The following is a 26,988-nucleotide window of genomic DNA, read 5'->3' as shown; positions in this document are numbered from 1 at the left end:
CGTAACCAGCCGTTGCCAGCAACTTCGGTCAGCCCTTTCAAAGCTTGTAAGCGGTGTGAGTTACCTGGCTGAGCTGCTTCTTCCTCTGGTCCGAGAACTAAAAACATGCTGTCCTTCGCTTTGAGACAACTCACACGGGTATGTGAATCATAAAGTACTGTTTTTGTGTCATGATTTCTCTGACGACGTGTCTGAGTTGGGTAACCGAGCGTTTCTGTACGGTTGAACTGTACAGCTAGCTTAACGTCAACGTCGTGGGGGTTTAAAATGCCCACATGTGCTTTAGCAAGTCACCAAGTGGAAAAATGTTTGCGGGATTAGCTGCTAAATATATTTTCTGTCCTGTTTCAATAGTATTTTGGACATCCTGGCGGTAGTTAGTTAGCTGATAAGATAGCAGGCTAGCTGTCAGTGCATGTTACATAGCTGCAGCTGTGGCCACGTAATGATGCAACAGCGACTGTTCAGTTTCATCATGAGGAGAAAACCTTGATCACTTGTCTCTGTATCATGAAAAAACTGTACATTTAACTAACTCTGATTATTCAGCGTTAGTCACGGTAACGTCATTAAAATTATTCCATAACCCTAATTAATCAGCATTACACATGCTGTTTTCTGTTTGTTTTTTAACTTAGGAAGTAAAGTAAAACGCCTCAGTTATGGTAGCTCTTTGCACATAATAGAGCAAGAATAGGTTAACTGACAGTGATGCAGTACAAGGCCCCCATTAACGTTCAAAGTGCAAATGAGGCTGAATGTACTGTAAGAGCACCAAGAAAACATTAACTTCCTACTTGAAGATACTTATGCAACATTGTCAACGCAGTAGCCATTGTTTCAACGGTGTCAGCAGATTCTTAACTGCTGACTTATTTATTACTTTAGTTGCAAAGATAATGCAATCTTAATTTCTTATGGGTATTATCTTTATCTATTTTAGATATAAAACAAAACTCTTAGACCAAAGGTCCACTTACATTATGTACTCAGTTGCCAGTTTATTAGGTAGCTAATAATGATACAACTCTAATATATAATCTGCTCTGGTTGATAGAGATTAAGTGGGCAAAAATATTTAACACCTTTTATGTAACAGTTCAGCAGTAGCACATTCTGCAGCCAACAACATGTTGAATTAACACCTCTCTATACTATACTAATACATTTTGAATGTAAGATTAGTGGGCCAGTAATTTAATTTGTAAGTTATATAAACTTTTATAGTTTTCCAGCTTTTTTATCTATCAAGTTGTTTGATTACAGTAGTTGAGACATCGGGGTGATGGAAAAAAGTTTGAGGGCTATTAATATCCTGATTTTGGACTTTTAAAGTGACCCATTTTGGAGATGGTGCAAATTTCATGTAGTTCTCAGAAACATCTAGGCTATGACAAGTTTGTGCCAAAATATTGTGGCATGTATTCAGACCTAGTTTTATAAGTCACTGTCCGTGTGTTTGAGGTTTCCCATTAAACTGACTGATTCATGTGCTTGTGTTTCCTATTTGGTGGTAATTGTTTAAATGTGCATCTTCATTGAATTTTAAAATAACTCACAAGACTCTTATTTCTTATTGGTTAAGGTATGCTGTGTCCTCATGGGATATTTTTATGTAAGAGAAAGATGTTAGTTGTTGTGCAGTTATTTCTAGTGGCTGTAAATCTGATAAAGCTGTATTTTCTTATTTGAGGAATGTTTTTGTATTGGTATAAGTATGGGATGAGGGAAACTCAATTTTTGTGACTTGTATCTTTAAAAAGATGTTCACCTGTTGCGGTGAATATTATGCAGTAAACTTGAGTGGAGTAAAGTGAGTGTGAATATCACAGGATGTAGCATATAAGTTGTTTTTCAGATTAGACGATTCGGGCTCTGGTCTATCAGGCATTTGTGTAATAAAACAAAGGGAATTAGCTAAAATTCAGTTCAACAGACTTGCTGTATCTCTGTGTTTCCATCAGAAACAAACTGGTGTAAGATCTGCAAGCCAGAGGCCTGCTCAGGTATCTTTAATTGGCTTGTTGTACTGACCATTGTCAGTAATAAATGTGTCCTGTCTCAATGTAAACATGTAGAGAAGTAACAAGATTGAAAGAGTCACCAAACTTGAAGCTGTTTGTTAGCCTTCTGCTACTGCTTGATACTGATTTACTGGTATGGCCTGAGTTTAAACCTGCAACAACTAGACAGGTAGAAAAGTATACATGCCAGTGATGTAACCAAGGAACTCGCATCAATATAAGAAAACTCAAACCCACGCAGACTCTCCCTGTGTCTGCGTGGGTTTTCTCCAGGTTTTCTGACTTCCTCCCACAGACCAAAGACATGCAGGTGTTAGGTTAACTGATGATTCTAAGAGCGTACTCACACTGTCCTCCCGGACCGCGACCCGGACTTTAGGGTACTTGTCCCCCCTCCCTCTCCCCCCCGCGCCCCAGCCCCGTTTGTACTCACACTGCCAGGGCCGGCCAATCCTTCTTGCTGTCCATACGCCATCACGCCGTAACACGTCACACGCATTGATCGCGTGTGTGTGGCTTTGTTTACAAATCTTTCCGTAGACCTCAGAGTTTTTGTGCGTCTTGTCGACTGTTTTTGAATATTTTCATCCGACCAAATCTGCAGTAAACACTCCACCTCCGCAACACATCAACGTGAACCTTTCACCGCCATTGTTGTTGTTGTTAAATGTCCGCGCATTGTCCGTCCTTCTATTTACATGTCCGAACAGGCGGACATAACGCTACTGCCGTAGGGCTCGTGCTCATGCTCGTACACGTGCGCACGCTCGTGCTCGTACATGTGCAAACAACTCCGCTAAAGCCCACCTCTTTCAAGCGGGCCGTGGACAGCCCGCTGGCCGCAGTTGTGCACGGAGCGGGTGCACTCACACTGCTCAAAGGTACTAGGCTTTAGCTGAAAAAACGGTTTTGGCCGCATCCGAAAGGACAGTGTGAGTAGGCTCTAGGCTTTAGCTGAAAAACCGGTTTTGGCCGCGGCCAAAAGGACAGTGTGAGTAGGCTCTAAGGGCGCACTCACACTGTCCTTCCGCACCGCGACCCGGGCTTTAGGGTACTTGTCCCCCCTCCCTCTCCCCCCGCGCCCCAGCCCAGTTTGTACTCACACTGCCTGGGCCTCGGCCAATGCTTCTTGCTGTCCATATGTCATCACGCCGTAACACGTCAAACGCATTGATCGCGTGTGTGTGGCTTTGTTTACAAATCTTTCCGTAGACCTCAGAGTTTTTGTGCGTCTTGTCGACTGTTTTTGAATATTTTCATCCGACCAAATCTGCAGTAAACACTCCACCTCCGCATCACACCAACGTGAACCTTTCACCGCCATTTTTGTTGTTGTTAAATGTCCGCGCATGGTCCGTCCTTCTATTTTCTATGTCCGAAAAGACATAACGTTACTGCCGTAGGGCTCGTGCTTGTACATGTGCAAACGGCTTTGCTAAAGCCCACCTCTTTCAAGCGGGCCTTTCAAGGTACTAGGCATTAGCTGAAAAAACGGTTTTGGCCCGGGACAGAACGACAGTGTGAGTGCGCCCTAAATTGCCCGTAGGTGTGAATGTGAGTGTGAATGGTTGTCTGTATCTGTTTGTCTCTATGTGCCCTGAGATAGACTGGCGTCCTGTCCAGGGTGGACCCCGCATCACGCCAGATGTCAGCTGGTATCGTCTCCATTTGTTTTGCAGGCCTTGGGTGCATAACTTCTACTCATCATGCTTTTGTTTCGCTGCTTTTCAAAATTTTCTCAAAAGTTAGTGAACAGAGGTTGACTTGGTTGGAAGAGGCTTGCCAACATTACACAACATGTTGTATTCAGAATTACCAACAAGCTTTGAGAAGTTTTTTTTAAGCTACTGTTTTAAATTGACTCTTTAATGCTTAAATAGATATAAGTGTTTGAATTAACATTAACACTTCCCCACCACACTTATTCTTCAGCTATTAATTTAACAGTTGCAGAAGAGAAACATACTTTTCAGCCCAATTTCATGACTTCAGACATTTTAACAGTAGTGATGTTCATAGTTTACACGGAGCTACTCTGATTCCATGAAAGAAGCTGCTACTTTCTTCAACATTTTCAAGTTTTGCTAATGTAAAGACCAGCCTAAACACACATCAAACTAACCAACATTTGCCAACATGTACCTCATGCATGGTTTAAGCCTTTTTGCTTTTGTTTGTTAACATCTTTATGAATACAAAAACGACACAAAAGTCCTGAACAAATAATACATGTATGTAGCAGTACGCTTTTTTTTTTTCACGGTTTTGAAAGTATAACTACATTTAACAAATTGCTGTTTTACTAAATAAAACAATGCCTAACACATGTTGGTTCAGACTTCTCAAATTTGAGGATGTGCTGCTTTTATCTGTCTTGGCAGATTAAGGGCGCACTCACACTGTCCATCCGTACCGTGCCCCGTGCTTTAGGGTGTTTGTCCCCCCCTCCCTCTCTCCCCGCTGGCCAGGCCCGTTTGTACTCACACTGCCTGGGCCTCGCGCAAATGCTTCTTGCCTGTCCATACATCATCACGCCGTAACACGTCACACGCATTAATCGACGTCATCGCGATGCGTCGCTTTGTTTACAAATCTTTCCATAGACCTCAGAGTTTTTGTGCGTCTTGTCCAACTGTTTTAAATATTTTCATCCGACCAAATCTGCAATAAACACTCCACCTCCGCATCACAACAACGTGAACCTTTTGCCGGCATTGTTGTTGTTAAATGTCCACGCATGGTCCGTCTTTTTTTTTTTTTTTTCTATGTCCGAACAGGCGCACATAAAATGACGTCAGAGCCGCCGTAGGCCTCGTCCTCGTTCACGTGCGCGCGTTTGTGTCTTGTACATGTGCAAACGCGCTCTACAAAAGCCCACCTCTCCCAAACAGTCTGTGGGCGGCAAGCGGGCGGCAAGCGGGCGGCAAGCGGGCGGCAAGCGGGCGGCAAGCGGGCGGCAAGCGGGCTGCAGCTAGGCGCGATACGGTTGCACTCAGGGCGCACTCACACTGTCCTTCCGCACCGGGCCAAAACAGTTTTTTCGGCTAAAGCCTAGTGCGTTCGACCAGTGTGAGTGCACCCACTCCGCGCATAACTGCGGCACGCGGGCCGTCCGCCTGAGAGAGGTGGGCTTTTGTGGAGCGTGTTTGCACGTGTACGAGCACACGGCCTACGACGGTTCTGACGTAATTTATGTGCGCCTTTTCGGACATAGAAAATAGAAGGACGGACCATGCGCGGACATTTAACAACAACAACAATGGCGGCGAAAGGTTTACGTTGGTGTGATGCAGAGGTGGAGTGTTTACTGCAGATTTGGTTGGATGAAAATATTCAAAAACAGTCGGACAAGACGCACAAAAACTCTGAGGTCTATGGAAAGATTTGTAAACAAAGCAACGCATTGCGATGACGTCATCAATGCGCGTGACGTGTTACGACGTGATGACATATAGGCAGGCAAGAAGCATTGGCCGAGGCCCAGGCAGTGTGAGTACAAACGGGCTGGCAAGCGGGGGGAGAGGGAGGGGGGGACAAGTACCCTAAAGCCCGGGGCGCGGTGCGGAAGGACACTGTGAGTGCGCCCTCACACTGGTCAAACGAACTAGGCTTTAACCGTAAAGCCTGTTTGGGCACAGTACGGATGGACAGTCTGAGTGCGACCTGACATAATTTGGTCGGTACCCTTAAAGGTACAGTATCTAATGCTAAACCCTACTTTAGTCAAGTTTTCTACACCTGCCAGACAGCCCTTTCCATTTTCTTTAGAATAACAATAAATTGAAAACCTTCTTAAAATAAAGTGAGTTTTATGACTGTTTTAGCCATGCACGATGAGTATACATTGTCTTCTTCACCATATTTCTAAGACATGACAAGACCCCCGGTCTGATGACACTACTATCTTAATATTAACTCACAGCCACAGTGCCACCTGTTGGCAACAGGAAGTCAGCCTAATATGACAAACTTCATCCGATTTACATAAATGTGTGTTCTTTGTTTGATATACAGCCAGGCAAAGCATGTTTGGTAGGCGCTTTCTAGCGCCAAACGGTGTACTCATGAAGTGGGGCAAAAGTTTCCATAGATTGTTTGCGAACCCACAAACTTTGTGCAGTGTTTGACGGTCACTGAGACATGTGTTCCCTGACGTGCACTGGGTGCTTGCAGCTTTAATTAACTTCAGAGAATTTCATTTTTTAATTAACAAAGGGACAAAGAGAGGATTGTATGCACCCTGACAATTAGAGCTAAAGAGATTATTCGATCTATTGATTAGTTGTGAACTGTTGAATTGATGGCCAACCATTTTGATAATTGATTTGTGTTGGTTTTTAAGAAAAAAGTAAAGTCTCTGATTCCAGCTTCTTAAATGGGATGTGACTGACATTTTTCACCTTTTTTAACATTTTATAGACCAAACAACTAATAGATTATTTGAGACAAAAGTCGTCAGATTAATTGAAAATAAAATAAAATTGCAGCCCTACAGCAATACCACAGTACAATCCACAAAATGTAAACTCTGAGGCACCGGGAACCCCAGTGTCAACTCTTTCCCCATCATCAACAAAACCACCAGAAGTGTTGTGGAAAGATTATAGCATAAATGTATCCATCTACCACCTGAAGATTGTCTTTGTTGCCGGCATCGCTTTAGTCTCTTGATTGTCACCCTGACAATCCTTTGACCCGAATAGAGTGGAGTCGCCCTAGACTCAGCCTCTGTCCCTTCACGCCTGTTCAACCCATCCAGATTTCTCAGTCTAGTGTTATCTAGACTGAATCACAGGGCAATTTGTAACGGACAGCCCTGCTATTAGTCAGTGACAGGGAAGGAGGCAACTGCGTATCAGACTGACGGATGCTGCTGCCCTGTTGACACTTCTTCTCTATAACCTTACATATCTTTTTTTTTTTTTCCTTCACTGTCTCTCCTCTGTAGTCCCTTCTGTTTTACTTCTGTTACCTGGCTGATTGTTGTTTAGTATAGCCACTGATGGACAGCAGTCATCTGTAAAATTGACCCGCCTCAAGCGCTGCTTCAGGAAATGGGAAAAAAAAAAATACGGAACTAGGATTAATGAAATGATTTTCTTTCTTCCCTTCTTATTCACTACCATTGGTCTTTGGGCACAGTTGTTTGACAGGAAAGGTAAACTGCCAACAATTACCTTATCATTGTCACGCAGATGTAGTGCATCTGTGACACTGCTATTATCTTGTGCTCGGCATTCAGGTTGATGTGGCCTATCCCGCCCCTTTTCTCACAGCACGGTTTTCATCAAGTTCACCTTCAAACGACAGCCTCATCTGTCGCCTAAAAATAGTCCCACTGTGACATATTTGGTGCTTGTATCTTGGCTCTGGCTTTTCTTGGATCAGTTTATCTTGTGTTTATTAATTAATCTCCCATAATGATCAGTGCTGAGAAATGAGGCAGGAAAGCAGAGAGGCAGACTCCAGGGACTGACCTGTGTGTTTGTTTGAGCCCAGTGCTGTCCCATTTCGATGCCATGGAAGTGATATCTATGACAAGACAAACTAATAAAAATGCCACGTGTGCTATTTGGCCACGTAGCGTGCTTAGCAGCATAGGGTGACATGACAGGGACAGGACGAGGGTGGGAAAGGAAAGCGGGGATGAAGGTGGAGGCAAGGCGGAGAGAGAGGCACTCTTGTCTGTTGTGCAGTCATCAGTAGCGCTATAACCATGGAAGCATTGGCTTGTGTTGGTTTTTTCTGCCACTGCTTTCCCTGGCCTTGGCGTGTCCCTGCAGAAGCGCAGACAGCAAAGGACAGTTCCCGTCAAGACTTAATGACCCGTGTGATTTCTCAGTGAGAAACTTGTCCTCAGAGGCAGCCCGACCTGTCTCCCCAGGCCCTCATCTCTTCCAGAGCCCGAGGGGTGGGGGGGGGGGGGGTCGCGCTTCACCCCTTTTCCACCAACAACACTGCCGCCGGTGACAGAAGGCCAGAGTAGAGACTGTAAGAAATCGGCCATTAATGTGCCACTTGCCTCCCATAGTGTGTCACCACTGCCCCCTCTGCCACCCCGGGGAGCAGATGAAGAGGCGGAGAAGAGAGGAAGGGCCTAACAGCGATGGAGTAGATAAACTATCTGCAAGCTGCTCCTAAGGATAAAGTGTTCTTATAAACTGTTTTTCCTTTTTTCCAAAGGAATTATGAGACTATGGTTGGCCAGGCAGCTTTTATTATTTTTGCCCAACATTAACATTATTATTTGTTTGTCTTAAAGCGTGTGAAAAACTACAGCTTCTCTGCTAGATTTACAGTGCAATAAAGCTACAACAAAAGATGAAGTACCCAAACATTATTTACACCACATAGAATAAGCATAATTGCGTTTTTTCTTTGTACTTTTTTTCATATGGGTGTCCTCAACCAGTTCTGAGCATTGTGTTAATTGCTTTTTAATGGCGCTATTAAAGGGAGGTTGTCCCTCACACCCCAGCACACCTGTACAGATGATAACTATAGGTTTGCAGTCGGGGAATTGATCTCAATACAAAGCCATCATTATATTGTTGATTAAATGACAGGAGATAGCCAATTTATTCTGAATGCAATCAACCTGTCAAAGCCTTTTTTTTCTATTTTCTGAGTGTTCTCCCACACAGTTGATGCCCCTGTTGATTGGGGTTTAAAAAAGGGAACTTCAGCACAGAAGGGCACACATACAGTACACCTGTAATACATGACAATTGTGTGGTGCCTACAAAGGTTTGGAATTATAATATTATTAAATTATTTGTTTTATATTATATACACAAAGAATCTACTTTGTGCAATGCTAGGCCAGAAATGTATACTCTTTTCCCGCCAAGTGTATATGCAGGTTTTTAAACGTGGGAATCCCTCTAAAAGGTGTTGTAGGTGTTGGAATATGCCTCACGTTCAATGTCACAAATGCGCCATTAGGTTAGAGCAGCATGTTGGCTAGTGACAATGTTATGGTTGTTACTTCTTTTTTTATATCTGTTACATTCACTGTCTTTCAAACTTGTCGACAACTAATTAGGTGGTGATGCCCGAGTGCTGCTTTGCGTAGACGAATGGAATTTGTAGCTTAGATGACCAGTAGTAGAGTTTGTCAAGTTTCTGTTACTGCCGATTGGAGCTGGAGCTGATAAATACTTTTGACTACTGCAGAATAGCGTTGTCACAATTCTCTAATTTGATGATCTAAACGTGATTTAAAATATTGGCTACACTATCAAGTGTGATATAACCGCCATCATTTTTTTGGAATGTACCACTCGAACGGCCAAACTACATAGGCATACGCGGCACAACGTGGCTGTCGCAAGATATTCACAGCAGAGCCCGCCTATTATCTCAAATTGAAACAGCTACTTGGCCCTACAACAGATAAAAAAAACAACAACAACTGAACTGTGTAAAACAAGTATACTAGCTGCTTAAAAATTATTTAGATACATAAGTTATTGTACCAGAGGGCAATGTGAAAAAGCACAGCTTCCAAACCATGCACAACGAACTGCATTAAAACTCAGTGGCACATAGTGAAGATAACAGCAGCCACACACTACTGACAGAGTCTGTGTAGCAGGTAAAAAATTCCCAGCTGCACCCTGCCTAAGTATGCTGCACGTCCGTACCCCATGTATTTTGGGCTGTATGGCCATATGGTCAAATTGAAATAATTTAAAATGACTCACCGATCTTGCTTTTAAATTTGATGATTGAAATTGAAAGCTCATTTTAATAGATTTTTGTAGAGACACCCCTTCTGCAGAGTCATTTGTTGCCGGAATAAATGTCTGTTGTTACTTAACAACTTGAAAAAGGTGAGCCAGGTGTCACTGGCTGTTCATGTTTATGTTTTTTTTGTCTGCTGGAGAAGATGCCATAGTGTTAAAATAATCCATCCCAGACATAGTGCATTAGAAGAACCAGGATTAAAGCCAGCACGGGATTCCAGTTGAACTTAAAAAAAAAAGAGAGAGATGTAGGAAGTGAAAATTGCACTGGTGCTGCACACTCACATGATCAGGCATTGCAGCAGAAGTAGAACTTGCCAGCCCCAGTCCAGATTAGATAAGCAGGAAGTGCTGAATCTGTTCTCTATATTCTTCCTTCGGTACACTGAGGCTGTAAAAGTCAGTCCCTCAGTTTGTAGAAGTGCTGATAGAGGCATAATTGAAAAGCCACACTGATTATTGATATCATGCCAACACGCCAGTTTCTAATTATACCGGGCTACATATTGGAGTGTATAAGGGAACAATGGGCAGGACTCAAAATGTCTCCTTATTCATATAGGACAAATCAGGGTGTTACCTCAAATATGTAAAATATATATGTAAAATGATACATTCTGTAGAAAAATAATGCTCCCTGTGACGTTTCTCTTTGTTACATTTTGTCCCTGTGGGTGAAGCCCCAACTAGTTAAATTCGTATAGATAATACAACTCTAAAATGCAGGTTTTATTTTTTTCTGGTCACCGACATTTAAAATGTTTTTATCATCTAAATGTTCCTGATGATGACATACTACAATAGTATTTAACTGTACTGTATTCTGCAGGATGAAGAAAAAATCTCCCGAACTTGGCAACCTATGTCAGTCCTCATGAGACCCATTATAGTGCAATGATCCAGTATTAGAAAATGTTTGCTCATGATAACTGTTGTATCTTCATGAAATAATATACAGTCAATTAATAATTTTCCCTCTCTCGCCCCAACTCTGCAACTTTTCTTCTGTTCACAGCCACTGTGCCAGCGATCCCCAGTTCGTCTGAGTGTACGTTGCCAGCAGTCCCACGCTGCCACACGTACAGTGGATGAAGATCGTCCATGGACGGGACAGGACAGCCTGGCTAAGGACGATCCAGAGATGTGGGATCTGCTGCAAAGGGAGAAGGACAGGCAGTGCCGCGGCTTGGAGCTCATTGCATCTGAAGTATAACGTCTTTCATGGATGATATTTATTTTTAACTTAATGTGTTATTGACTGTTTAATGGCAGTAAACTTGCTGCTTTTGAAATATCTCAGTGGCTTGCCAGGGCAGTGAAACTGTGACCTTCTGGCTAAAATATGCAAATGATAAAACAGATATCCTGAACTCTGAAAATATTGTATTAGTCAAATTTGGTTTCTCCATAGTGAAATAGTCCACAGGATACAGTATTTTCAGTAAGCAAGAATAATTGTTTTCATTCCGAGGCTGGATGGTGTGAAATGGAAAAATGTACTAGAGGTTCTTTCTCTCTCCTTCTGCGTCTTCTTCACCACAGTAGTTGTTCAGCAGACTATATCGGCCCCCTCTCTACACAAAGCCTGACCACTCTAGTGTGAGATAAAGCTGATATCTTCATTCGGCCTCCTCCCCAACTCACTCTGCAAGGCACACAGTACAGCTCAGACAGGCATTCCTCGGATGAAAAGACATACATTTTAGCACACGTTTCCACTCATACACTCACACACAAACATACTTAAAGACACAAGAAGCAAATGCATTTCCTTTTGTAATATATGCACAGTTGTTGGGATGACCGACGGACGCAGCAGAGAGCTTTTACTGGAGCTGTTATCTCCCTTGATCTCCTCTTGGCTTCTAGATGAAGCATTACCATAACCAAACACAACGTACACACATACAAGCACCTCAAAGCAGAAGAGAGTGTGATAACTAGACTGTACTGTTTGTGAGTGTGTTTTGTGTCAGATTTTATTACTGGCCAGTGTGACAATATACAGTAAGACTGTTGCGTCAGGCCATAGCAAAAGAGATATCCGTTGTCAGTTACACAGTCCTGCTGTATTTGTGATGGTTGTCATGCCATGTTTATTTGTATAATTCAGTGTTGTGTACAGGTTTTCAATGTGCTTCACAAGGCGTCAAAAAATAGGGATGTCCCAATCACATTTTTTTCACCCATTCCCAATTTGAGACTTGTTTATCCAAAATGGTACTTCGTCTTCATATTTTCATATATTTGTTCTCCACATATTATAGCCGCCTACAGTAGCCTTACTTTAATGATCTTTTATGCTTTCCATTCCACTGTTATCTTTGTAATTTGTCCCTTGGGAGAGGAGACGAGAGAAGTGTGTGAATGTGGATCTGTTGTGGCATGAAGGTTTGCAGGAGGTTGGACAACATTTCTACATCAGTATAAACAAAGTACTTGTGTTCAAATAAAGTTGTCAACCATCAGCCACATTCCTCAAAAAAGTTATGGAGAAAATCACAGTAGAATAAATTCTAAGATTTTTTATCGAATCAGAGGGGTAGTAGAAGCTATAGGTGGGAAATGACAATTACAGGAAGTTGTAACAGTTAGTAGGAATTTGGGCTGCAGCTAACAATTATTTTCATCAATTCATCATCTGCCGATTTAACAAACAATCTTTGAACAAGTGAATCTCCAACGCTGTCTGAGTTGTGTGAGAATTAGGGGGGGAGGGTGCCCCCATAATATAATGGTAGGGGAAACACTGTTCCCCAATGCTGCCCAGTGGGCTACCTGGCTTGCAATACACTCTGGGAAACCTGCATAAGAAAAAGAGAAACCGAAAATCCTCACACTTGAGAAGCTAGAACAAAGTAATGTTTGGTATTTTAGCTTACATTATGACAGGAATAAATTGTTTAGCAACATAATACCCAAAATTGGTCTAGCTATATAGAATACAGTATTAAGAAGTTCAGTAAAATAAATCAAATGCAAGAGTCTGCTGAAATCAGGGTTAATACAATGTGACAGTGAACAAGTCCAATATCAGTTGCTCGTATTATTAAACTGAAATATTTAACATGTCTTTCTCCTCTTCAAGAATACAGAGAAAATATAAAGGGAAGCTTTTAGGGATAATTATACCCCTTTTGCAGAAAGCCATACCAACCAACATTTGTTTTTCTTGGAAAATGCATTGCAAAGTTATTTAAAAAAAAAAGATCACACCAATGTATGTCAGCATGTGCAGATAAAAAATGTATTGCATTATCTTGTATCCTCCAGCAGCAAGGCGATAAGCATTGTGAAGTGCAGAGTGTTAGTCTATGGAAGTCCAGAGGTTCAATACTGTAATGATTGCCTTTAGCTGGAGGGGGATTTCTCACTATCACTTAACAGACTTTAATTTGCCGTCCTTGTCCCTTCTGTCCACTTGCGCCATTGATCTGAGTGTGTGCGTTTGTTTGCTTGTGTGTGTTCTCACCACAGAATTTCTGCAGTCGAGCAGCTCTGGAAGCTCTGGGCTCCTGTCTGAACAACAAATACTCCGAAGGCTACCCAGGGAGAAGGTGAGTGTGTTCAGCCACACCCAAGCTTATTAACACTGTTGATATTCACTGCTTTAGGATATTTGTTACAGAGATACACCCATAAACACACACATAGACATACACTGATTTATACTGTGTTCTCTAGCTCACCCTATAATGGTACATGCCAACACACAGCAAATAATCCACAGCCTATGCTTTGCCAAGAAGATTCCTGAGGGGATACATTGAAAGAATTCAGTATCCAGGCTGATAGTTGCATGTTTTCTATTTCCAGTATTCCTATTTTCTATTATGTCCCTCAGATAATTCACATTTATCGGCAGCAAACAGAATGCTGACCTGTTTTGAAATACTTCTTGTTTGATGCCTTTTGATTTCTGGAATACAAGCCTACTATACATCTCCCTCCCACTGAATGTGTTTTTAATTGTATTTATTTTTTTCCCCACATCCTACTCATCTGCTGTTTGCACTTTAGTGTAATGAAACAAAAGGATGATCTCGTTGAATGAAGGGTTTGTACAGTAGCCATCTGTTGCTCCTTCATCAGTAATTCCACTGAAAATGTTACATGAGTATTTTTACCTGAAATGTGACATCCCAGATCTGCTGTGGTAGTTTGCTCTAGATGTTGTGAACAACACTACCAATTGTGGCCAATACTGACTTAACCAATAATTTTGGTTGCACAATTTATATTAACACTATATCAAATGACAGTCCGACGTTGTAATATCACCCAAATCTGCAGCTCCACGCAGCTTCTTAGGAAAGCTAAACTATGAGCTGAAACTTACTCTCACCACTGGCGTACTTTTCAGCCCCAGCAGGCAGCTGTTTCCAGTGAAATGGCTCTAAAAACACACAGTTTACCACCTGCTAAGCACCAAACAGCTGACAAACAAGGGAAGTGACTAACTGCTGAACATAGTGGAGCATTTAGTAGATAAAGAGACAAATATTTCCAACGGAAGTTGGTAGAGACCAATAACGGAGCTAAAAGAGATCGAAAATTGGACTTGCATTAACTAGTCGGCCAAAATCACAACGCCAAATGAATGATAATGTAAATGTTGAATGTGTAAATAAGCAACTGTTTATTCAGCTCGCCATGTCAACTTAAAAGTTGGATGATATGTCAGTGCTGTGTTCGGAACTGGTTTCTGCTGCCTCTAAGTGGCCAAAAAAACCTATTGCAGTTTTATGTTGAATAAATATTAAAGTTTATTCCAGAAGGCCATTAGCAGGAGTGATGCACTAAATGGCCTAAGGGTGTCTTTTCTTCCACTCGCCCTTAGATACTATGGTGGAGCAGAAGTGGTGGATCAAATTGAGCTGCTTTGTCAGAAACGAGCCTTGGAGGCCTTCGACCTGGACCCAGCTCTGTGGGGTGTCAACGTCCAGCCGTATTCTGGCTCCCCCGCTAACTTTGCTGTCTACACCGCTGTGCTCAACCCCCACGACCGCATCATGGGCCTGGACCTGCCTGACGGAGGACAGTGAGTAGTCACTACTGTATTCTTTTTTTATTTTCACTTGCGCCCTGTCACTTATTTTCCTTTAACCTCACACTTTTTTAAGCTGCCCTTGTTTTTTTGTTGGTCAACTCTAGTGTGTCTTTTGCACCTGGAAAATCAAGTTATTTGAAAGGTAATCTTACTCTCCCTCCGTCTGTTTACCCCAGTTTGACACATGGCTACATGTCCGACGTGAAGAGGATCTCAGCAACATCAATCTATTTTGAGTCCATGCCTTACAAGCTAAATGTAAGTTTATACCCCTGCTACTGACATCAAATAACGTGTTTTGAAATGTCTTAAATGAGTGATTAACAGTCAGCTATTTTTGTAATGGTGATGCATTGTATCACCACCAAAATCTCACTCTGTGCAAGGTCTCCCATCTTTCAGTTTTATTATTGAGTATCATCTCTGCTACTTTGTCAGTTTCTGCCCTTTATTTTACAGTTGTTGGTTGAAGTAGGAATTTGTGCTGGTATTTATAGACAAATCACACAAAGAATTTGCGTGAATGTTTGCAAGTGAATATGTTGTGCAGTATGTTGTGTAAAAGGTGTTTTGTGGTGCCCTTGCAATTCACTGTGATAGTGTCTGTGAGAGAAGTGTTTAATACTGGATAGAGACCACTGTGCATATGTACTACCCAAACATGATGTATATGTGCTGCTTTCAATAAAACATATTCTTTTTTTTTAGTACTGCTGCCATTATATTGGCAATCAAGTGCACATAGATTTAATTCAGTCTCACCAGTACTAATTAAATGTGAAGTAACAACGCACAACAAGATATTGATTAAATAAACAAGAAAGAATAGAAAGATTTACAGGAGCATACACACAGGTGTTTTGGTTGACATATGGCTTCTTCACACACAAAACAACCATGCATTCCAAGTATTTAATTTAAGTATAATTTGTAAAACATCCAAAGTGCCGCTTTTCTGACCAGCATTACAACATACACCAAGAGTCTCTTCAGATGTGCATGCATCGAATATTAGTGTATGGTATTTTATTCCTGGGGTCATAGTTGTGTGGCTGTGTTGGTATTGGCTGATGGATGGCCATGATAGTCTGCATGTCCAGACCTGCTGATGTATGGGCAGGCAGGACCCCTCTGCGAGAGAGATAATGGGAAATCGACAGGCTGGCCAGCACTACTGGCTCTGTCTTCACAATGAGCAGCTTGATGGAGTGAGGGGGCATCCATAGATGTGCACTGGAGATGGGAGATTATCAGGTTGTCTAAATAAAGCTTTGCCTCCTCCTTCTCTCTTTTCTTTTTCTTGTCTGTGTCTCCCTTATTCTCCAGTCTCCCACTTTGTTTTTTCTGCTCCATTCTGCTCTTTCTCTCTCCTATATTGTCTTTCTGATGTTTTGAGGAGGAGTAGAGGGGTGAAACTAGAGGTTCAGACGCATGACAGGTCTTTTGACTGTTGCAGACTTAATCCATTTCATGTGACTCAGACGTACATCACCTGGACAATGGATTGTGTAACATATATCTCAAATTGCTTATTTCAATAAAAAGAGCAGATAGTCTCCAAACCAACGTCTGATCTGTTCAGCCTCATCATACCAGTTAAATAGATTTCTGAAAAGTTGAATTAGGATAAGTAGGGGTGTATTTTGCAATACTGCAATTGCTCCCTCTACTTCGTTGATATGATGGGTTTAAATGTCTCCCTTCGACAAATTCCTTCCCATTTTAAGGTAGCCAAAGTACTTCAAATGAGAAATCTCTCATCCATGTTGCTATTTTTGCTCTTGATCCTCATGATATCTAACAACAACTTTTTTACCCTCGAATGTTCCTTTTTTCTTCCCTCCTAAACCTTACTCTCCCTCTAATATTTTCATATGCATTTCTTTCCTTCTTCTCTGCCTCTTTTTTCTCTCCTCAATGTTTCTCCCTCTCCGTTTCTCTGCAGACTGCAACAGGACTCATAGACTACGACCAGATGGAGATGACGGCCAAGCTGTTCCGGCCCAAACTCATCATCGCTGGCACCAGCGCCTATGCCCGCCTCATTGACTATGCCCGCATCAAGAAGGTGTGTGTGTGTGTGTGTGTGTGTGTGTGTGTGTGTGTGTGTGTGTGTGTGTGTGTGTGTGTGTGTGTGTGTGTGTGTGTGTGTGTGTGTGTGTGTGTGTGTGTGTGTGTGTGTGTGTGTGTGTGTGTGTGTGTGTGTGTGTGTGTGTGTGTGTGTGTGTGTGTGTGTGTGTGTGTGTGTGTGTGTGTGTGTGTGTGTGTGTGTGTGTGTGTGTGTGTGTGTGTGTGTGTGTGTGTGTGTGTGTGTGTGTGTGTGTGTGTGTGTGTGTGTGTGTGTGTGTGTGTGTGTGTGTGTGTGTGTGTGTGTGTGTGTCCTGCATTATGAGGGTCTGATTTAAGACTCACTCAACCCTTTCCACTCAACTGTCACACACACCTGCTCCTCTTACTGATAGGTCAGACCTAGCCAGGATTACACACCCAACCATATCTTCACTAATTTCTGTCCCACAGTAGAGACCTGTCTGCTCTTAATACAGAGCATTCATTTTCAAACTTCATATACAGTATCCAAACCAGTGTTTGCAATTTTACACTTGCACTTAACAACATAGAGGCATTCTCCTGCCTACTCATCCAAACCAAATGTGGATACTTGCACTGACTCACGCATACACAACAGCAACTTTTAACTGCACACTTCACTTCACTCTTTGGCAATGCACAAGAGGCTCCTTTACCTGTTTTGTTATACCCGCCTGCTTATTCACCTCTTTCACTCCATGACTGCTTCCCCTTGTTGCAGAGCCCTACTTTAACTAGCACCATCAGATGGAGTGTCCCACCAATACAGAGCTGTGTTTTTATTAAATACCATAACTACTTTCCCACTAGGCCTGGAGTGGGGCCATATTTCCCCACTGGCATGTCTCTGTGGAACTGTCAATTGTTTTATGGCGGAATCTTCTGGACCAGGCTCCTTTCCAGATTTTTCAGTGTTGTTACCGAGATTGGCTTCTTTTATTTATTTATTTTTGGTGTTCTGCACATCACACTCTTCTTAACCCCCTTCAGTAACCCTGACATCTATCCTGCCATTTAATCTAATAAACATGTGCTGATCCAGTTTAGATATGAGAGGAAATGATAATTAATATTAATTGGAGCATTAAAAAGATCTTTTACTGCTCTGATCATTCGCCAGCAAGTTATTTGCGTGTTAGTGAGCTATTTATTGTTTGTCTTTTTCAATAAATGCTGGCAAGACATGGGAAGGATTTATTGAAGCATGTAATATTAAGTAAGTAATATTAAGTAATATTTCGGGCCTATGAAGACTGCAAAAGAGTCAATGTAATAACACCTGCCCTGATTTGAAATATCTGCCCTTTGAGAAGATAAGTACTGCTTACAGATGTAGAGTTAGTCATCAAATCTTAACTGTGGGGGTAAAATGTAAATTTATTAGTGCCACGAGATTTTATCTCACATTTTACACCAGCAAAAATACACAGCACAGTTGGGTCACTGATGACACAGATTGAGGCAAGTTTAAGTATTTTGTTAAGTTTTATAATAGCTATAGTGGTTTCTGGAAGCTCTCTATATATCAAGAATAATTTATGCAAATACATTGCACTCCATGAATATTCGTACGGTTCACATTTTCACTCTGTGCTCCAGGACATTTGAAATAAACAGTGACTGAAGCTGAAGGGCTGACGTTCAGCTTAGTGGGGGTTTGAGTGTGTTTATACTGGGTTAACTGTGTAGGACTCTAGTACCCCAATTTTAACTGTACTTTATTTACAGAAAAGGCAACTAAGAGGTTTTCCATGGTCAGAAACATTGAAATGTTTGTAGCAAGCTAAGTCAGTCACCTAAAGATCAGATTGAAGGCAGAGACACGCCTGAAACATGCAAGAAGAAGGCTGAAAAGTGTTGTAAAGGTTGTAGACTTCAAGCTGTTACTGACTGCAATAGTTTTGCAACAAAATATTTAAAACAACTTTATTAACTTTTATCTGAACTTGTCTAATGACCAGGTATAATAGGGGCTACAATTCCTAATCTAATCTAGATGCAATTGCATTCAAATTAAGCCTCACATTACCTCATATTCACTAGTTGTCATTGTTTCTTTATTTACACATAGGGTTTTTCTTAAAAAAATACAATGTATAATTTGCAAGGGAAGTGAAGTAGAATTGCCTTAAACATCCTCCAGGGGCTTGAAAAGTGGCACTGTCCAGGTAGCATCTTACAGGAAATCATTACAGCAATGTTTTATACACAATTAGTATATATCTATCAATAATTTCAGAGGTAATAAAAAAAACTGATACATTGTTTAGCTTTGTACTTGACGACAATGCATCCTATAAACACCCATCTGTTACGTATAATGAATGGACATTGTCATAAGACCCACAGACATCAAGAACACTCATTCATAATACATGCAAGTATACACAATCAAAATAATTTACAGGCAAAGAGCATACATTCACGTGATATATCAACACTTTCGTTTTTAATCAAATGTTCTAGAGCCAACCCAACAAAAAAAATGTGCCACTGCCCCAGGTCATATATATTCAATTCAATATCAAAATAAATTCATACATTTGAATCCCAATATTGTGTTTGTTCCTGCTTTTTCACCCTTTTCCACCCTTTATACCCTCAGCTGTGTACCAACATTAAGGCCTACTTGCTAGCTGACATGGCCCATATCAGTGGCCTGGTGGCAGCCAGAGCCATCCCCTCTCCCTTTGACCATGCTGACCTGGTCACATCTACCACACACAAATCCCTCAGAGGAGTCCGGTAAGAACAAGAGAAATGTCAGTACAATCTCATTAGAAATTCTGCACTGAGCATCATGGAAATTATTTGTTATTTTTATTACAGTAATAGCAGTTATAGTATGTCATGATGTTGTGATTCCTTTCTGATCAGATTGCTGATGTGCTACGGGTGGAAAAAAATCAAATTACCAAGGATGAAACCTTGTTTTGGAGAAAAAGAAAATGCTTTGTTAGTCAATAAGTCTGTTCTGTTCAGGGCTGGCCTCATCTTCTACCGTAAGGGTGTTCGCTCAGTGGACAAGAAGGGAAAGGAGATCATGTACGACCTTGAGGACAAGGTCAACTTCTCTGTGTTCCCCTCTCTGCAGGGTGGGCCTCATAACCATGCCATTGCTGGTGTGGCTGTGGCACTCAGACAGGTCAGCACCACACAACATACACTCAATTTCAATGCAAAAAGTAACCAACTTTATTTGTATTGATGTAACTTTGTTACCCTCGTCTGTTATTTCCTGATAGGTAGTTAGGGACTAGGGAATCACATTTTACAATGAAACTAAATCTTACCGCCGAGATGCTTTGACTGAACGTGTTCCCTAAGCTTCTGCTGGCATCTGCTCCTTCTCATGTGTGAACTGCCTGGATCTTATTTCTGTGCATCTAGACAGCAATTGAAATTGAATCCATTAAAGATGGAAAGGCAACATGATATGTTTTATACAGTAGAAAATAGTTTTCTTGCTATCTAATTTCTTGACCCCTAACTGAAAAAAAACTAACTCTAACTAGAGTTGTTTCAATACGGACTAGTATCCGAAATGCCTCCAATACTACCTAAAATAATGGTATTGGTATTGGTATCAGCGAGTACGCAAGTTTATGCAGGTCTGGTCCCATACCATGTAATTTAGCCCCCCAAAAAAATCAATTTTAAAGTAGTAGCATTTGTCGATTTTACCAAGGGTTTAACCTGAGCAAGATCACACAACAATGATCAGCATCATATTGCATCCATACAGGGTTAGTAGTGTGTAGGTATTATAAAGTAACAAAATGCAAGTTACGGTATTGTAATTGGTATCAAGAAGGAAAAAAATGCTATGGGCACATCTCTTACCCTAACTTTAGTACTTGTATCCAGCACAACTATTTTGTTATGTTTTGTCCAGGCACAGTCTCCCATGTTCAGGGAGTATACCGCCCAGGTCCTAAGGAACGCCAAGTCAATGGCTGCAGCCCTTCTCAACAAAGGCTACACCCTGGTATCAGGTAATCTAACTTTTATTTAAGCATTCATTTTTGTAAATCCTGGGGAGACACTAGCTCAGCAAACGGCAAAAAGAAACACAGACAAACACAGTCAATAAAGAGAAATGTCTTGTCAGTTAATGCCAATTATGCAACAGAAAAGAAACAGAAGGGCATTGAAATTCATGATGTGCAAATAGGCTAATGTCAGTGTAGCTGACCTGTCAGTCAAGGAAATAAATCCAGGTGAAAATGGTCACTTTCTGGTTCTAAGCGAATGCTTGAATCTTGTACTGCATTTAATTTGCTGGCCTCAGCTTTTTTATGTACAGCCTTCAATTGATACCCTCAAAAATACAGACTTGTCGTGTGCTTACACTGCATTGTGTGTATGCTCCCTTTTTCTACCCCTTTGTAGATGTTTGTATAAAAAAGGTGTTCTATACTGTTACAGTCAATAGGAAAGTTGTAAAAAGGAGTCTGTACTAAATCAAGTAAGTCTCCAGTTTCCAGTTTATTAGGTACACCTGCCTAAACATAAGCAGAACACAACAGCCCAGCAATGAGGATTATAATGATCACTTTTTGGTGAATCTTTGAGGTATGTTGATTTATAATTGTGTATAACTTTAGCTAAACCTCTGTCGGAATAGGCTGGCTTGACTTATCAGACACTAGCAAGTTGACAACTTTGCTATCAAAGCCAAAGAGCAAGAAAAATGTAACAAGACATAGCAAGCCAGCTAATACCACTTACTAGTCCAAGCTAGCCAGCGTAGCATCTTGTCTCTCAGCCTTTCATTTTGCAAAGCTCTCGCCAGCGACTTACGGTGTACTTAATGTAAATTTGAATGAAAGAGGCACCATTCTACACATTATATGCATATGCATATATATTCTATTAAACTAATTAATACACGAGTGTAGTTTGATCTGCAAAAAGGAAAAAAGGATAAGTGATAATATTGCTACCTGTATAGTTTTAGTGTTATTTTAGGTTTGTCACATAGTCATATTTTTCTCATCGCCTCAGAATGAAGTAAAATTACAGTGCTCAGATGAACATAAAGCAGATATGCGGACAAATAACATGCATGATACAGGTGAAGATGTTAAGCATTGGCGGCCCGGCAACACACTACCCAACAGTAGTTTGGCTTCATCATTAACTGCATTCAGTTTCTTATCCTAGAGAAACGACTCTTATAACATTACCTTATCTAAACTAAAGTTGAGATGGTCTGATCAAAGGCTTAAAAGTGAAGTTTGTGTCTACGAAGCCTCAGACTTTCCTCCTCTACAAAAGTTTTTACTAAGAATGCTGAATATTTCAGATGGGACCGACAACCACCTGGTCCTGGTTGACCTGCGGCCTAAGGGCATTGATGGGGCTCGGGCAGAGAGGGTGCTGGAGCTTGTGTCAATCACTGCCAATAAGAACACCTGCCCCGGGGACAAAAGTGCCCTGACTCCTGGTGGCCTCAGGCTAGGTAAGGAAAAGCTTTACATTACACTACATTTACTGTAACTTGACTCAGACAAGGTCTTATCATATTTATTAAGGAAATTATTAGAAACCACATTTTTATATTCAAACTGTTTTAAATACCTGTACCTTTGTCAAGATAATCAGTCTTAATATGTTGGTCAGCTATGCAGCATTTTGTGTCCCATGCCTAACTAGAAGGTGATTTTTTTTGTGGTTAAATTTCCTTTTGCATTTGGCGTCCTCTTCACTTAATCTGTTTTCATTCACTTTTTTGAAAAAGTTAGTTTTGTATATGGAAATTAGCCACCAATTGAGCCACAAGCACTGAGCAGATCATGATTAATTCAGTACGTTCTTCTTCCAGGAAGTGCAAGAGCTCCACATCTACACTGCCACATTTTTAGCATCGTCTTTAGGCGAGGCAATTCACCTAAAGCACAAAGTACTGCATGCATTACCTTTACAATCGTTTATTTTATTGCGATTTGGACTGGACCTTAGGGCCTGTTCTCACCTGGTATTAACATCCCCCCTGAGTGATCAGATTACAAGTGGACAACTCTCAGTACGTTTGTTCACACCTGGCCGCAGAATGCGTCTTCTGTATACACATTGATGGCCTGCATGTTTTAATTAATTTTGTTAGTGTTGTGTTACGTGTGAGTTTACTTTCACACAGATAAGTATTACAGAAATGCGAGGTGACTTGTGAATAAGTGATTTCCTACATTTTATCTGTGTGCCGGTCGTAACTTTTCTCTCACAAATGGGTGTAATATGTTGTTGAGTGTATTTTATGAACATATAAATAAGGATGTCTATCTGTAGTGATTTGTGCAGGATAGTAGAGAGAAAGACATTTTTAATAACTCCGTGTTCAGCTCTCTGCTTCATTTCACTGTTAGGAATTGTGTTAAATATTGCCAATGAAGCCCCATTACCTGTTTTGTTGTTTCACAAGAAAGTGTTTAAACAACAAAATAACAGGGGACTTTTATTGTCAACAAATAATAGGAAATTAACGTGTTTATCTGTTTTACAGTCACTCTGGCTTGTCAACTGCAACGGCAGATGTCAACAGCTGACGTTGTCTTGCTGACAGGAATATCTTTAGCAATATATTCTGCATATTTGTGAATACAGGTACATTGTATTAACCTTAAAAGATCAGAGATCCATCAGCACCAGTGTGTGTATGACACATCTGGAGTATGTGCAGATTCATTACTGAAATTTCAAGAACTTCCAGGGTTCTGTTTATCCCGAACCACCATATGGTTCCTAAATAGAGTAAAATGCAGGGAAATTAATTTGAGATAGTTGAGCCTGTAAAAGTAAAAGAAAGTAATTGCCGCCGTTATTTTGGTTTTCAAGCTGCAGATTTTGTGTTTTTCTCCGTCTAAGGTGCTCCAGCCCTGACATCTAGACAGTTCAAAGAAGCTGACTTTGTGCAAGTTGTCGACTTCATGGATGAGGGCTTCAAGATTGCCTTGGATGTCAAGAAAAAGACGGGTAAGCCTACTATTAAAAAGGAGACAGATTATAATGTCGCCTGGTATTTGTAATGAACATCCGCCTAACTTTTTTGTCTTTTTTAAAAGCAGCAAAAGTACAATATACTGTGTGTTATATAAAATGGTTGGATACTAAAACATGAGCTGTGATGAAAGAAAGGAAGCAAAACGGCAATAAGGGAAAGCTAAGACCTTCTCCGTCTCTCTTCTCTGTTGTCTTCCTCAGGAAAGCTTCAGGACTTCAAGAACTTCCTCCTTGAGGACCCAGAGACCGTGGCTCGCATTGCCAACCTGCGCCATCGCGTCGAAGCTTTTGCCAGGCCCTTTCCCATGCCAGGCTTCCAGGACCATTAAACCGAGCAGTATAGAGTCGGTGGGGCCATAACAGCCAGGTGGCAGAAAGCTGGCTGGGCAAAAGTGTACAAGGAGAGGAAAATGTTATGGTAGCAAAATGTGGTTTGGGCCTGGGAATCAGGATGACTCCCTTTTTTCCAATCAGATTGGGGATACCACATTGGGTTTTTTTTATACTTTGCAGTAATCCTTCAATCATTTGTTGTAAAAAATAAAAAATTACCTCCATGTTGAAGTGAGAAATAATAAACTTAAAAAAACAGATTTTGTAGAGCGAAATGACCTATTTTCTATTATATGTGCAAAGATCAGTTCTCAGTTGTTGTCACGCCATTTCTTTAATGTCGGGATGTAGGAGAAATACATAAAATGTCAAATCACCAAATGAAAAAGCTTTTGGTGTCACAGACTGACTTGATTAGTGGGTAAGTAGTTAGTATAAGATACACTGAGAGGTCTTAATGCTGTAAAGAGTCTTAACTAATGTTTATAAGTGTACACACGTGGGGATGTCTGCATGATAACTTTCTTTTCTGTTTATAAGACCACGTACAAGGAGGCTTTGAGGTGAAGGTTGTTTTGGCCTATTCAGATTATACAGGTAGACTACTAAATCATTTTAACACCATTTAATATACCCAGTAAAGCTACACTACAACCCCTGTTAACAAATAATGTTTACACTAAGATTTTTTTTTTACAACAAATATCATATTTACACAAACAATATGTCCACCTCTGTCTGTTATTTTATTGGATGTTTTGATAACGGCCTATTTTCTTCCAGCATATCATGTCAGATTTGAATTGCTATATATTTTGTGATGACCAAATGGAATAATAGCAGAAATGTTAAACTGGATTATTTTATACTTTACTTTAAGTGCATTTACAAAGAGGATATACTTTTCTATATATTATTTAAAAAGAATCAACCATGTAACAGCCACCATGTCACATATATCAATACCAGCTAATTTGTTGTACTGGAAGAAAAGACTATTTATAGTGCAGTCTGCCTGTTTTGAGGGCCATATTTCACCACGGTTTCCAGTGACGGAAAGTATTGTGTTGTCTATCTGGCTCACAGATTGGAACTGTTGTTGTCTTCACTGCATCAGTGAGGAAGCAAAAATTCAGAGTGTGAAATGATTGTACAGCACAATTGAGAAAAGGGTGTTACATTATGTGGTTACTTTCCTACTTTGCACAAGACGCAGCTTCCAAAGTGAACCAAATCATATGAGTTATCCACATCGCAAGTTTTGACAGCCAATAGACCAGATTTTGCCAAAATATACCAATAAGTATTTTACTGCTTTGTTCATGAATCAGTTTGTTCTCTCTGATATGTTGCCAGCCTTTGTACATCAACATTTTTTTGTTAATTTTGACTTAGCATAAACTGAGTCCTAATAAAATACAATAATGCAAGCATACATTGTGTTGGGTCATTGATATTGATAAACATTACTTGTCAGCCACACAAGTTTTTTTTTTTTAAAAAGTGTGGACGAAGATGGCCGTCTGTCAAAGTACAATCAGGTTGGTGCAGTTTGTGTGGGAGCCTAGATGTGTTTTGTGTTGTAGAAATGTATACCAAATACTTACCTAACTATTGTACAATATTGATTAGTGGATTGGATTAGTAGAACATACAGTATAGTCATCCTTAAAAAAATTACAACCTTTACTGTAGCCTATATTTTGCTCAGTAAATTCACTGTACTCAAATACCAGCATTTACTTGTACTTCAGTATCCCCATTTCATACAACTTCATAGGTCTGCTCCACTAAATGGGAATGTTGTATTTTGTACTCCACTACATTTATGTATACACAAAAAAATCAGTATTTATTATTTAATATACAATGGACTACTTGCGTTCTTCTACCCCAGTGCAGGAATTTTAATTGTAACCACTTTTCACTATACGGTATTTGTACACTTCTTCCACCTGAATTACTTGCATATAACGTCCTTTCGGTGGATTATTGTTATTCTGTGGGCTTTTAAAAAGCACAGAGTCTATTATTGCTAAGGCTTATTGGTGGAAATGCTTTAAGCATTTCCAACTTAATGTTATCCTGTTCGGCCATTTTGTTTATTATTCATACTTCTTCCGTACATTTTTCAATCGCTTTTTTTTTAATCTCTTTTGGGATGATTTTCTGCCTTTCATATTTTTTCATATATTCAAATATGATGCTGTTTTCATACTTTTTCTGGGTTTTCAATCGGTGTGTATTGGCAGAATGTTCTGCCACCGGCGTGAGTCTCAACCGTTAGAGTGAAGTGCAACAGAAAGAAAATCTATCTTAAACTGCTATATTGTCCACAATTTTTTCTCTTCCTACATCATTTTGAGTTAAAAAGTAGAAAAACTTGAGCCCTTTCTAAAGATGTATCTTTGGAAGCAATCAGACTCATATTTGCCAATAGCAATGGAACAGGAGTGGAGCAGATTCAGGGTCTTTCTAAAAACTGCTCTCACACTTACAGTTTTTGCACTAACCACACAAATCTTACACTAAATGTCCACCAGGGTGTCTTTACTCTAACTGCCAGAGATCTAAGTGATCAGAGTTACGGTATTTTATCTAGAAGACTGAGAGGTGTGTGTTTGTGTTTTGAACACTCACTGTCACTCAGGTTATAGCATGTTAATATATACTGGGCAGCTAAATGTGCCCAGTCTCCTTCTCTGAGATATCTATCTATCTATCTATCTATCTATCTATC

The 26,988-nt window shown here is 40.6% G+C and overlaps 1 protein-coding gene across 1 annotated transcript; it reads left to right on the top strand.

Moving 5' to 3' along the window:
* On the top strand, positions 1–25,683 carry shmt2 (serine hydroxymethyltransferase 2 (mitochondrial)). Its single transcript, XM_083938388.1, has 12 exons — positions 1–138; positions 10,788–10,979; positions 13,250–13,329; positions 14,613–14,813; positions 14,999–15,080; positions 16,768–16,890; positions 19,519–19,658; positions 19,896–20,058; positions 20,809–20,908; positions 22,222–22,377; positions 23,781–23,888; positions 24,117–25,683. The coding sequence occupies exons 1-12, from the start codon at positions 106–108 to the stop codon at positions 24,242–24,244; spliced, it is 1,506 nt and encodes a 501-aa protein (XP_083794514.1). The 5' UTR covers positions 1–105; the 3' UTR covers positions 24,245–25,683.
* The last annotated feature ends 1,305 nt before the right edge of the window (positions 25,684–26,988 follow it).

This window comes from Echiichthys vipera (assembly GCF_963691815.1).
Source record: "Echiichthys vipera genome assembly, chromosome: X".
NCBI classification, from domain to species: Eukaryota; Metazoa; Chordata; class Actinopteri; order Perciformes; family Trachinidae; genus Echiichthys; species Echiichthys vipera.
The sequence above is the reverse complement of the archived record's forward strand: the minus strand, read 5'-3'. Positions and strand labels throughout refer to the sequence as shown.

Bases quoted from the DNA above. Each gene is read 5' to 3' on its own strand.
- shmt2 (XM_083938388.1), top strand. From the start codon at position 106: ATGCTGTCCTTCGCTTTGAGACAACTCACACGG. The intron at 20,059-20,808 runs GTCAGCACCACA...TGTTTTGTCCAG, and splicing joins TGGCTGTGGCACTCAGACAG to GCACAGTCTCCCATGTTCAG. The intron at 20,909-22,221 runs GTAATCTAACTT...TGAATATTTCAG, and splicing joins AGGCTACACCCTGGTATCAG to ATGGGACCGACAACCACCTG.